Source organism: Pelobates fuscus, chromosome 1 (assembly GCF_036172605.1).
Source record: "Pelobates fuscus isolate aPelFus1 chromosome 1, aPelFus1.pri, whole genome shotgun sequence".
Lineage (NCBI taxonomy): Eukaryota > Metazoa > Chordata > Amphibia > Anura > Pelobatidae > Pelobates > Pelobates fuscus.
In genome coordinates, this window is record NC_086317.1 from 324,446,106 (window position 1) to 324,459,394 (window position 13,289).

The 13,289-nt window shown below is 38.7% G+C and overlaps 1 protein-coding gene across 1 annotated transcript; it reads right to left on the minus strand.

The window, feature by feature from the left end:
* Positions 1-9,808: 9,808 nt before the first annotated feature.
* On the minus strand, positions 9,809-12,395 carry SOX1 (SRY-box transcription factor 1). Its single transcript, XM_063444667.1, has one exon. The coding sequence runs from the start codon at positions 11,571-11,573 to the stop codon at positions 10,350-10,352; it is 1,224 nt and encodes a 407-aa protein (XP_063300737.1). The 5' UTR covers positions 11,574-12,395; the 3' UTR covers positions 9,809-10,349.
* Positions 12,396-13,289: the final 894 nt, after the last annotated feature.

Here is a 13,289-nt window from a genome sequence, read left to right on the forward strand (position 1 = left end):
ATAGCTAAGGGTTTAGTTAATCAAACTTGTACAGAAACTAACAGAAATGTGCTTTCTAATGAATAGACTAACAGGCTCACTAGGTTTGTAGCACAAGTTTCCAGTAATATCTGCTTTATCCATTAAGTGATTAAGACAATAGACACAATCTCAGGGTTGATTTGAACTTGTAGGGTGAAGTACTTCACTGGTGTGTCTCTTCTGGGGACATTAGAGAATTGTCCCCAAAGAGTAAAAGAAAAACCTACCTTAGATCCACGATTGAGGCCTTGCTCTGCTCTATATCGGTTCCTCCTCTGGTCACATCACCGTCTTTGCTGGAGGGTGAGGGATGTCAGGAAGGGCAGCATGAGATGAGATCTTGGGTGGCAGGGAGGAGGGGGCTCTGCAGATTGGTGTGCTTGCTGTATGTGCTGACAACAGAAGCCAACCATGCACAAAAATACCTTTTGCCTGTCCGGAACTCTGTTATTGGGCTGGCTAATGGCGCTCGTCTTCCGGGCTGACTAATGACGCTTTAATGACACAGCTGGAGGTAATTTACACCTCTTGCAACAAAATGCATTTTCTCTATAAGATGTGCAGCATCTTATAGAGATATCCTGCAGATACTGCCTCCAAGCACCATGACCACCTCAAATCATTTAAGTGGTCAAGCTACATGGAGTAACCCTTTAGGTTTTTGTTTTTTTATCAGGCTTCAGAAAAACAGAATGTGGCAATGTCCTTTAACTATTGAAACCTGTGGATGAGGATACAGCAAATAAAAGTCCGTGTTAGTGTTTTATGAAAAATGTTGCCATGTTAGAATAACTGGTGGGAATTATTTTAATAGGATTACTGATATTACCCAAGCTGCCAAGAAAGCCATTGTGTCCTGTAGAAAAATGATTCACAGCTTTTATTGGACTAAGGTGGGTCATAATGATATGATAGTTATTGTAACCTTACCAATGTTATTGTTGAAAGGTGTATTTCTAGGTATATACCTTAAAGTAGAATTAGTATTAAAGTAATATTAACGTGCAGCATGTTTAAGCAAAAGCTGTCCTTAACAGAAGGACTCTACAAATCCATAGTATATAGGTACAATGATAATACAAAAAAATGGAACCTGGTATCTAAAATTTGTCTCAATGTAAGTCAAAAGAGTTTGAAAGATCTGCCTCCCCTGTGTGTAAAGTAGTGACTAGTTATGTGTGTGAGTGTGATTTCATTATTAATCCTCTCCACTCATTGCTGCTGTAAAATCGACAACACTGTCTGTTTTGTAAGTGTGGTAGCAAACTACCTGTAAAAGATTATGGCATCCAGACAAAAAACAAAATCACCAGGAGAAGTGTATATACACGTGGGAATGCAAGGATGGTGAGGTAAGTTGTCTCTGCTATTTTATCATGCAGAGATAGCTCACTTCTCCCCCATGATGTGACAAACAGAGTGTGGACCGCCATAGCTTATTGCTCCTCAATTCAGTTAAAGGTAAACAGTATTGGAATGAGAGAGTAAATAAATAAACGTGTGTATGCTACACATTTATCAAGGTATTTCACTAAAGTGAGAATTGCCAGGGATACAAAGTAAAATCAAATTGGATTAAAAAATTTAAACTGGAAAAATTATCCAAGTATATTATGTTATAGTTGGGTTCTTTTGGTGTTAAATTTGAGATTTACTTTGAATTCCTGGCATTTCTCCCTTCAGTGAATAACTCAATATATGTTTCCCTGTGCTTTAACATATGTATGTGTTTAAGTAACTATGTTTATGTATGAAAGTATGTATATGTGTGTGTGAAAGTGTTTTTATTATTGTGTAAGTGGCTGCCTAGTTAGTATGTATTTATTTATGTGTGTGAGTAATTGTCTAGTATTATATGTGTAAAGTAGTGACTGGTTATATATGTGTGTGTGTGTGTGTGTGTGTGTGTGTGTGTGTGTTTTTTTTTTGGTGTAAGTAATTGCCTAGTTATGTGTGTATTTATTTATGTGTGAGTGATTGTCCAGTTTTATATGTGTGAAGTAGTGACTAGTTATGTGTGTGAGAGTGTCTGTTTTTGTATATGTGACTGCCTAGTTATGTATATATTTATTTATGTGTGTGAGTGATTGTCTAGTATTATATGTGTGAAGTAGTGAGTAGGTGTGTGTGTGTGTGTGTGTGTGTGTCTCTGTCTGTCTGTCTGGTTATATATGTATTTATTTATGTGAGTGAGTGATAGTCTAGTATTATATGTGTGAAATGTGACTCGTTATATGTGTGAGAGTGTGCAGCCAGTCCCATTTGTGTTTATATTAGATTGATATAGGTCCTGATTTTAAATTAGGTTAATTACACGTACAGAAAATAAAGATTGCTAAGGCTTTTCAGTGTGTTGAGTTGCTGTCTAACAAAAATGTTTACTAGCGCCTAACCTTTGTAGTTGGAAATTTATTAAGCCATGCTTTACAACATTTTAAACGTTTTCTGATGAGTTTGGGATTGATTACAACTGAGCACTACAATTTAATTTACCAAAATCTGTTATGTGCAGATCTGCAGAATATCAAGAGTAGGACTATCGATTTCAAACCAAAACTGAATGACCTGTTATACAAACTAAATAATGCAGACTTCCTAAAGGTAGAAGTAGAACCTAATTCAATGTTCTTCATGGTGAGCACACCTGACTCATTGCCTGACTCTGAGTATTGGTGAGTTCCACCGTCCATGACAATGTGCTACAAACAGAACTTAGAACAGACAACAAACACTCCAACATCAAGCTTACAGTATATCAGATCTGCAACACATGACGCTTAATAAAATAAAATATTAACTAAATATTACTATTAATTAATTGGATATTATTTAACAAAAGGCAGTTTAATGAAAAAAGGTTTTTAAAATGTTGCCAGTAATCACTTAAACGGTTTAAACCAGCTTTTTTTGTTACTACCATCTTTAACTGCAAGTTTAAAATTCCAGTTTTTGTGGAAAAGACAGATTAATAATTTGTAAGATTGTAACAGTTTAAGTACAGATTTAGTAACACCATGCAGCCTGTACCAGTCACTCAAGAAAACTGAATGGATTATTTAGCAGTAATTACATATATTGCGTGCTTTTTCTATTTAAATGCTGAGAAACAGAGAGATACAACGACACGGTAAGACAGAGAGCAAGTCCCTCACATTTTTCGTGGCTGCATTTCAGGATCTTAAAAAAAAATGATATAATATTTGAATTGTTTCCTCGTATTTCCAGGGGATTATATTTTAGTCCACATGATCATATTTACAAAAAAAAACATGTATTATTTATTTTGCTTTTTAGGATGTTGTCATATAAGTTTACATGTAGATATTTAAGTGTACACCGTTCTAATTTTGAGTTGTTTTGATATATTTGCTCATATTCCGACTATTATCAACAAATCTGCAGACGATAGCTGGAATATTATCTTTGTTAAAAAGATGTTAAAAAGTATTTAAAAAAAACAAAACGTATTCCAGATTTAACACGCTCATGACAGGTGGGGCGCTAGAATTGATTCCAATCAAAGGATATACCACGCACGATGTCCTGAAGGGGTTAAAACGTAATCAATTAAAACCATTCCTGTTAGCTATTTCTTATGCCACTTCCCTACATGACTAGTAATAGGGGTGGGCAAAAAGAATAGAAAGGCGGAAGCTGGTAATTTTCTTTTTGCACAATGAAAACTTGGCTGTTCCCACCAAAAGATTTGTGAGAAGCGAGTGATGTCTGCATTGAGTTTTGGGAGCAGATCAGAGGTTGGTTCTTATTGTAATATCAGCTCAGGCAGTAGCAATGCATCATCAGTGAGCCTGGAGAGTCAGAATATCGCTTAGCTACAACGTGTCAATTATGGAAAGTCAGCTACTGGCCACTGCTTTATACACTTTAGACAGAAACATAAAGAAAATGAATATAGTGTTGCTTTGCGCAGATGTTACATTTTTCCAATGCAGTGGTACATTTCAAATGAAAATGACCACACTGGTCTGTCCCTCTCTCATTTACCAGTGCTGCCTCCCCTCAAAGTTACAGTACCATAGGTACCCGTTATCTTTCTGACGATGTATCTCTGGTAAATAGAATTAACATAATTGCCTACCTATCCCTGGATGCCTTTAAATATATTTGGGCATGTAAGAATCTCACTTAATCTTTCATGGTTAGTATTTTGGTTAACAAATTATGCCCATTTATTGTCATCTTCTAAACAAAGAATTAGGCATTTTATGAAAAAAAAATATCAATAAATTAAGGAAGAAATAAAAGAAAAATATAACGGGACACAAAATAAATCTTACGCAATGCTGTATTTATCAAAAATATCTATCTCACCTTGGACCACATTTTTACAAGTCCATACAGCTATTGAGAATAGTGTCAGTATGTGCGGCATTAAGCAATAACACCAACAGTCATCAAATAACATTGTCAACTGAGTATCCTTTAAAAGTCAGGTAAGAACAATGGATGGATGAATGGGCGGACAGGCAGACAATTATCCAACTATCTAAGCGTTCTTTTTAGCTTTTTGGAGTGCCTACTTTACAAATAAGAAAAATATGTTTATTTGTAGGAAATAAAGCATTCAATATGCATTACTAATCGAGTAGAATTTACACTTAAAGCCCTTAATGACCAAGCAGCAAATGTGCATTATTTTGTGTTAAAATAGCACTTTTTTTTGTGGGGGGAGAGGTTCTAAAAATGTGCTTAAATTGGGATTGCTTTGATATAAATTCTGTTCAGTGGCAATGGGGCCAAATGTTCATCAGAGAGTGTAATCCTAGACAAATCGTGGAAAATATTTGACATAAACGTTCCATCAACAGGTTTTATGCATTACATCATTTTAACTTAAAAGGCAGGATCTGCGTAATCTTTGTTATTGATTAAGCTTAATTATCTAATGGATGCAAATATATCTAAAATGGAACAAATAAAAGTATCTGTCTTCTCAATTCATTTTATGTATATCGCCTATGGATTCATTAGACTGACTTGGAGTTAGAGATTAACAAGGCTTCCCTTATAAATTATCTCTAACACAAAAAAAAACAAAAAACAAAAAAGATTTCTCTATCCCCCTGTGTTACCCATTTTCTAACACCTTTGCAGGAACCCAATTTCCCATATTTCATTTATTTGGAATTCACCTTCCCTTATCACACTGTGGATGATCCTATCAGGATGCTAATAAGGCCAAACTGGTTAATTCATATTCGAACCCAGTTCACTGATTTAACCATTTTAGCCCCAGACAGATGTAGCCTAAGCCTAGATGCTGAAAGGCTTAATTCCTGCTTCTAGAAATAACACAGCAGATAGCTAACTATAACATCCAACATGCAATTAGTTTGTGATATGTCCTTGCGTACGACTGCAAAATTCTGCTAATTCACACATTGCCCTTTTATAGATCTGCCTTGGCAGGGGATAAGTAAATAATCTTTTGCAAACAAAGCGTTAACATTATCCGACTTACATGTTGATGCTACAAGATGATATGGATCATTAAAGTACAGTGATGTTTAATACTCCAGGCAATCAGTCCTGCATTATACACACCAAAAGGATATCTATTTCCCCAGCTCAAACCCTATAACCCTAACGTTCACATCTCCTAATTTCCATATTTTATCCAATTTAACTGGCAGCTTTAATCTCCAGTGTCCATTGGGAGCAGTATTTACCTTACTCGCTCCATTAAGTTCCAGCTATAACTGAAAGCTCCTGGGAGACTTTATCCTGCATTTCATTCTGTTAGCTGGCAATTTCATGCTTACCCAAGACACCTCAGGCAGTCTCCCTCTTCCAAAACCAAACACTTGCCTGAACTGTGGCACAGCCCCTTCCCCATATATCTTTTCCCCAGACACACGCACACACGTAGACACAGACACACAAAATGTATAGCTATCCAGGACCACTTGTTCACTAAATGTAATTTACTCACAGTGTTTGTTGTTGTAGTTTGTTGCTTTTTTGCACTGTTCCTGCCCCTCTTACTGGTTTATTTCTTTAATTAAGCAAGTTCATGAAAGATGACTTTGCTTATAATAGATCAGCCACTTTGACAATGCAATTCATCCTTTTAATAACCCTTACAGCGACACCGAAATCACTGATTGTGACAGATAAATGGCTTTAAAAATGACAGAAATTGCGGCTAGTTGATATATGTATGTGTCTATCGAAACCTAGAATATAAACTTCAGTCATATCATGCCCTTGATTTTCTTCACTTCTCAGGAAACTGGGGGGTCTAATGTCTCCCTGTGCCCTGCTAGTAGGACCCTGTAGCACCCATGCCTGCCCTGCACCCCTTCCTCAGGATATAGTCCAGTTAAACACTCTAACACTGCAGATCGCCCCCTACCCCTGATCCCAGGCTGGCAGTGCCCATTCACAGAGAGCTGGCTGCCATTCATGGTGCCCTGGGTGGGTGACTGTGGGATCTATCTAATTACACTTGTCAGCCAGCTACACCAAGAAACGTTTCGGTTCCACTGGATGATTGTAAAAGGGTTTGACTCACTGATGACCCCAGGGTCGGGGCTTCAGCTCAATAATCCTACTCTAAAAAAACACAAAAACACTCTGCTTCATGCCCGCTTCTATTCATCTTAATATCTGCTGACAGGGAACATATAGACAGGCTAAAGAGCTCCTGTGGGAAGCAGGCTCTCCAAGTTTCAGATCCACCTGTGAAATAAAGCTTGTTTATTTATCTGCATGCATGCCTACATACATAGTCTGAACACACCTACATAGTTTATTCACTCAAAAACAGCGTAGTGAAACTGATAACTGAATTGCAAAATGTATGCTGATATGGGGGGGAACAAATCACAATTTGATTATTTTAAATTAATTTAGCAACGTTTTCAATCCACTACAAATTGCTATTTAGTTAAACTGTCACTTAATAAATTACACTTTACTTCTGCAACAGGCTAAATCAGTTTTAAAAATGCATCAATAACACTTGTGCAAATAGCCTCGACAACATATCATCTCTAGGATTTAAAATGGATTTTTAAAAATGCATCGCATAGCTTGACTGGAAAAATGAGTTTATAGAAACTTTGGTTGCAATGTGACCATCAAGAATTTCTAGAATATAATATATTTCTATAATGTGTTTTGGAAATAGTATTGTTGCCAAATTTACAAGCATCATGCACAATTAATATAAAATTATATATTACACTGATGTGCAGCAGCTAGATATAATGTTATATGTGGTAGAATATCTGAAATTTGCACTAAATTTGGACATTGTGTCACTCTTCATTTTTTATTTGATATTGAAGCAGTTACATTTTTAAAGATGAAGTCTGGACAATATTTGTGCCCCTAACCCCTCCAAGTAATAATACAATATTTGCGCATAGAGATAACCATTCAAACAATTCATGGCTTCCCAAGAAGCATACTTAAGAATCGCCCTGTCTATTAGTGAAACCTTCGGATTTTGAGATTATTATTATTTTGATATATTCCGAAATCACGAATAAATCCTATTAAATCTGGACCTTGACTAGTCACTTAGAAACCTGTACATTACCTAACCATGAATGTTCTGTGTCCTGCACTGTGATAACAAAATAAAATGTTTAAGATAACTACCACGATCAGTCAAACAAAATATTTTATTGTTAATATGGGAACTAGTCACTAAATAGTGAGATACAGTGAACCAACAAAAGAGTTGCAAAGCTTAGGCCAAAACACCACTGGGTAAAGAAACACAACTAGTTAGTACATGTATAATAAATTAATTTCTCGATTTAGCACAACTGGCCACTTAGTGAATAAACTCCTAAATAACGAACTAAAAAAAAAATGGGAATCAGCATAATTACTAAACATTATATTTTTCTGTATGTAGGAAATAAAATCTAAAAAATGATGTTTGACATGGTAAAAACTATATATATATATATATATAATTAAAGTAATAATATAGAAAAATATTGAAAATGCACTAATAGAAAATTGCTGTCACCTCTTTCCTCCCACCCATACCAAACAGGTGGTGTTGCAAAAGGTAAAGTTAATGCAACTTCTATGTACAGTTTTGATTAGAAACCTTTCTTTCAATTTTTTTTTTTTAAATGTGCGTTATAAGAGTGCAAACTATGAGCTAATAAAACGAATATTTGTGGTAATTGAACAACTGACATGTAAAATATAAATTCCCAGGTTAAGTAGACCTCAATTATGACATCATTAAATTAATAGACATCCTAATGAAAATGTTGCAATGGGTTTAACGAAGCACATAAAAGCTAACATGACACAAAAGGATTACTCATTAGTGTTGTAATTACAACGGGATCCATACAGAAAACATGAGGATTGTTATGTGTGTGAACGGAAGGTGTTTACTACTTAGTTTTCTGTAAGAGAGATAATTACTAATCAAACCGTTACATATAAAATTAATTTTATCTATCTATCTATTAATATATATATATATATATATATATATATATATATATATATATATATATATATAAAATAATAAATACAAATAACCGATAGTTTGCCCAAATGTCTGATTCAATTGATAAATACATTATGCAACAGTTCATGAACAGGAAGTTTTAACAAACAGATACAATTCTACCAGGTCTTAAGTCTTGTTCTAGTTCAGAATGATTTTGTCATCTCAACTACATTAAAAACTTAGTTTCGATTTTGTTTTTAAAGACTCAAAAATAGAGTAAAAATGTGTCTGTGATGATAGATAGATAAATATTAACAATGAGAGACATTTTAATATGATACTTTGTGATAAGTCAGGTTCTGTAAATAAATGTGCAAATACCGAGTACCACTCACATAGATCTCAATTCTAAACAAGAATTCCTATTATATTTAATTAGATCTTGATAACATGACATTGGCGATAATATTTGGGTTTAATCACAGCTGATAAATATTTGGGGATATATTCACTAATCAGAATATTGGGGTAAATTCACAAACTACCTGCAAAATCAGGACAAAACAGCTGAGTGCAAAAAGAATAATCCCTAGATTTGCTGCATTGTAGAAATATTTTCCCTCTGGAGTAATGTAGATTAAATATTGGAAGTCAATCAACAAAAATCCCCATATAGCGAAAATATACTATGGTTTTTAACCTAAATTTTAAACAAAGATATTCCAAATGTTGTGCTAAATAACGTGATAATTTAAATTATATTGAGCCACACATACATTAGAAAGTAAGTTGTCTTTTTTTACTAATTATATCATGGTTTTGTGATCTAGTTTTACCAAAATAAGTCATCAAATAATTCTAATTCTACAAAAAAATAATAATAATAATAATGAAGTTTAGAAGAAAATATATTTTCTGTATTGTTAAGTTTTTTAAACCAGTTATTTCAAACGGTGTTATTCGTTCAACAGCAAAATGTACAGTGCAAACAAGCTAATGGACTTTAAAAAATATGAATTAAATATTTAAAATATAAGTATAGCGGAAACAATTTCACATTTTTTTCCAGTTGAAAATTTATTTAGATCAAAATTCAACTCATCCCTCTGAAATTATTTAATGTTCCTTTTCTTAAAGCACAGGCTGTTTAATAAACTATGTACACAATATAAATTTGCAACGTCTAGAATAAAAATTATTTCACGATGAATGTACAATAAACCATACAAAACAAAAGTCTGAAAAAAACAAAAAAAAACAAGGATACATAACGTTTACAAAAATTAAAAAATATATAAACAAGAGGAAAAAAATGTTTTCTAGTTTGATAGGGTTTATAAATAAAAGTTAAAATGCACAAAAAGTTGTTGTAGTTTGGATTCACATCTAATGTCAATGACAGATGAGACATTTGGGAAGATTTGCAGAATTAGAAGAAAGAACTCAAGTCAAAATATCTGGAGCTTTCATAGGAACAACTTAAAAAAAAGTTGGCATATCAAGTAAATAATATCTATACGATTTTTTTGTGAAGAACTCATAAATACTGTACATAATTATCCCCAATTCAACACGAATGTGCTCCCTTCTAAAAAAAAACTAGTTTCCCAACTAGTTTATCCTCTTAAAAAAAAAAGAGAGAACATCAAAAACAACGTGTTACCTTCAATTTTCCTTTTTTTTTTTAAAGTTTCATTTAATTTATTTTTACCATAACATCAAAACATCTCTGTACAAAAAAGAAGATAGTTCTGTCATGTGAAGAAAAGTTCCAGGGGATGAGGGACAGTTTTTGGCCCTGGGTCTCAGTAGTATTTTAGAGTCCATAGAGGGGGAGGGAAGCAAGGTCCCAGTCCAGGTGCCTATGGGCCCTCAGTCAGATATGTGTTAGTGGCACCGTGCCATTGACCCCCGTGCCCGCTCCCTGGTAGTGCTGGGGCAAGCTGTGCAGTCTGCTGGTTGCCGCCGCTGCCGCTGCCGCAGCTGCTGCCGCTGCCGCAGCAGGGTCACCCCCTTCCCCCCCGCTAGGTAAGTACATACTGATCATCTCCCGCAGGTCCCCGGGGCAGGGCGGCCGGCTGTGAGACCCCCCTCCTCCGCTCACAGGGGGGCTGACGCTGGGCTCTGACTTCACCAAGGATCCCAGGGCCCCCAGGGCCCCCGATGAGGCGGCAGCTGCAGCAGCGGCGGCAGCAGCGGCGGCCACGGCGGCTGAGGACGGGGAGCCCTGGTGCTGCTGCTGTCCCGAGCTGTAGCCCAGGGCCCCGTAGCCGGAGGGGGAGGCGCTCATGTAGCTCTGCGCCCCGGGCAGGGGACTATACTGCAGGGCGCTCATGTCGTAGCGGTGCATGGGCTGCGGGGGAGGGGGCGGCTGGTTGTGGTGGGGGTGGTGGTGCGGGTGGTGGTGCGGGTGAGGGTGATGGGGGTGGTGGTGCGGGTGGTGCCCCCCGCTGGCCGGGTGCTGCTGTTGCTGCTGGCTGTAGGCGAGCTGAGCCTCCTGCATCATGGCAGCCGCCGCGGCCGCCGCCACCGAGCCCGGGTAAGCCCCGTTAGCCCAGCCATTCATGTGAGCGTAGCCTCCTTGTCCCGGGCCGGCCCCCGAGCCAGGGCTCTCCAGGCGCTGCACCACCACCCCGCCTGGCCCCGCTCCTCCCCCGCCCCCTCCTCCCCCGCCGGGGCTCAGGCCGACCCCCACGTGGCCCCCGCCGGCAGCATGGAGCAGCCCGCCGGCCAGGGAGTACTTGTCCTTCTTGAGCAGGGTCTTGGTCTTCCTGCGGGGCCGGTACTTGTAATCCGGATGCTCCTTCATGTGCAGCGCCCGCAGCCGCTTGGCCTCATCGATGAAGGGTCTCTTCTCGGACTCAGACATAACCTTCCACTCCGCCCCCAGTCTCTTGCTGATCTCGGAGTTGTGCATTTTGGGGTTCTCCTGGGCCATCTTCCTCCTCTGCCCCCGGGACCACACCATGAAGGCGTTCATGGGTCTCTTCACCCGGTCCTGGCTGGCCTTGTTACCCCCTCCTCCCCCGGCCTGCCCCGTGTTACTGGGGGGCTGCACTCCGGGGGAGTGTAAGTCCGTCTCCATCATCATACTGTACATTCAAACAGCCGGCTGGGGTCCTCCTCACCAAAACTGTATCACTGGGATAGATGTGGGGGGCAGGCTGGGTTCTCGCCCAAACTGTATCACTGGATGTGGGTATGAGTCTGGGTGCTGTACCCTTTACTTTGTATGGATGAGTCAGTCTGTGCTATCTGTCCCCTGGGATAAGAAGAAGCACAGTCACTGCTATGCCAGGCGGTCAGAGTGCAGCATGTGGTGGCAGGAGGGCAAGCAGTCCTGTAGATGGAGAGATAGATGGAGTAAAGTTTCCTGCAGTCAGACTGATGCTCCTCTTCCTGCTGCTGGTCCAACAGGTGCAGTGCAACTTCTTCTCCTCCCAGTGCCTTACTCCCAGCTTCTTTAATGGACTTCCCAGCTCTCTCTCTCGCTCTCTCTCTCTCTCTGTTCTCCCCAAGCAGAACAAAACTTATTATTATTATTTTTTTCTTCTTGTCTCTTTCTTGTAGGTACTTAATGAAGAGTTGGTTTTGGATTAGCAACAGGAATGTGTATGGAGCTGCTGCTACTACAACAACACAAGTGCCTGCAGTAGGTTGGTGCCACCAATTGCCTCCAAACTCCCCCTCTCCATAAAAATAAAACCAAAATGGGCTGACTATGAAATCTAATTAGTAAAAGAGTCTTGTAAAGTGCAGCCAAATATAGGAGCTGGAGTTCCCAGGGAGAGGAGGGAGTGGAGATTCAGTGAGTGGGAGCTTGGGAGGCTTAGTGCAGCACTGATAGGTCCTGGAGCTTGCTTTGCTCTATGTAGTTTCCCTTCTCGACTGAGGCCAGCAGACACACAGAGCCAGGCGCACAGCAGCCATACAGCGCTACCCGAATGCTGGGATTAAATGACTTTGCCGCGGCCAATGGGAGCCCGGCGGCCGGCGGGAAGGGGAGGGCACAGCGTTCCAAACAGAGAGGGGAGGGGCGGGGAGGAGGAGGGAGGTGTGCGCAGAGCTCAGCCTGCCTGCTCGCTATGTCAGTGCGCTGGGAAGGGGCCATTATTTGCATGGCACGCTGTCCCATGACGTCAGGGGTGAGGGCTAGAAAGTAGAAAAAAAAAGCTGGTGGTGGGAGGTGTGGGCTTAAAATAAAATCTAGCGGGAGAGGGTCACTGGCTTTTAGGATGTCTCTCTTTTCCTTTATTCTCATTTTTGTAACCTTCCTCTATGAAAAGTAAAAAAGTGGGAGATAAACATATCAGAAATGCCTGGGTAATAAATCTAATAATACTTGATAAGGTAAGTGATTGATATTATCCATACTTCCCAACTGCTAGGTGATCTGGGTAAAGGAGGAGGGAGTCCTACAGTGAAACAGGTGACTCACATACCGGTATACATTGTTGTGGATATTAGGAATCATTAACACCTCAGACTAGATGATCTAATCCATGTTAAAGTGAAAATAGTAGTTGGCTAAACTCTATGAAAAAGGCAAGAACGATTGAATACAGACATATTACATATAACGAAAACACAACTACAGACAAAACATATACAGGCTCTGCTTTTTATAAAAGGAATTATCTCTATCTATCTATCTATATGGCTGTTTGTCTGTCTGTCTATTTATCGTTATAGACATCAAATGGTTAGAAATATTTGTTGCATGCTACAAATATTATTTTTAACTAATTTATTTCTAAGAAAAAAAAAGCAATTAAATGGGATCTGGGAAAATATGGCATTTAAATAATTCATGAGT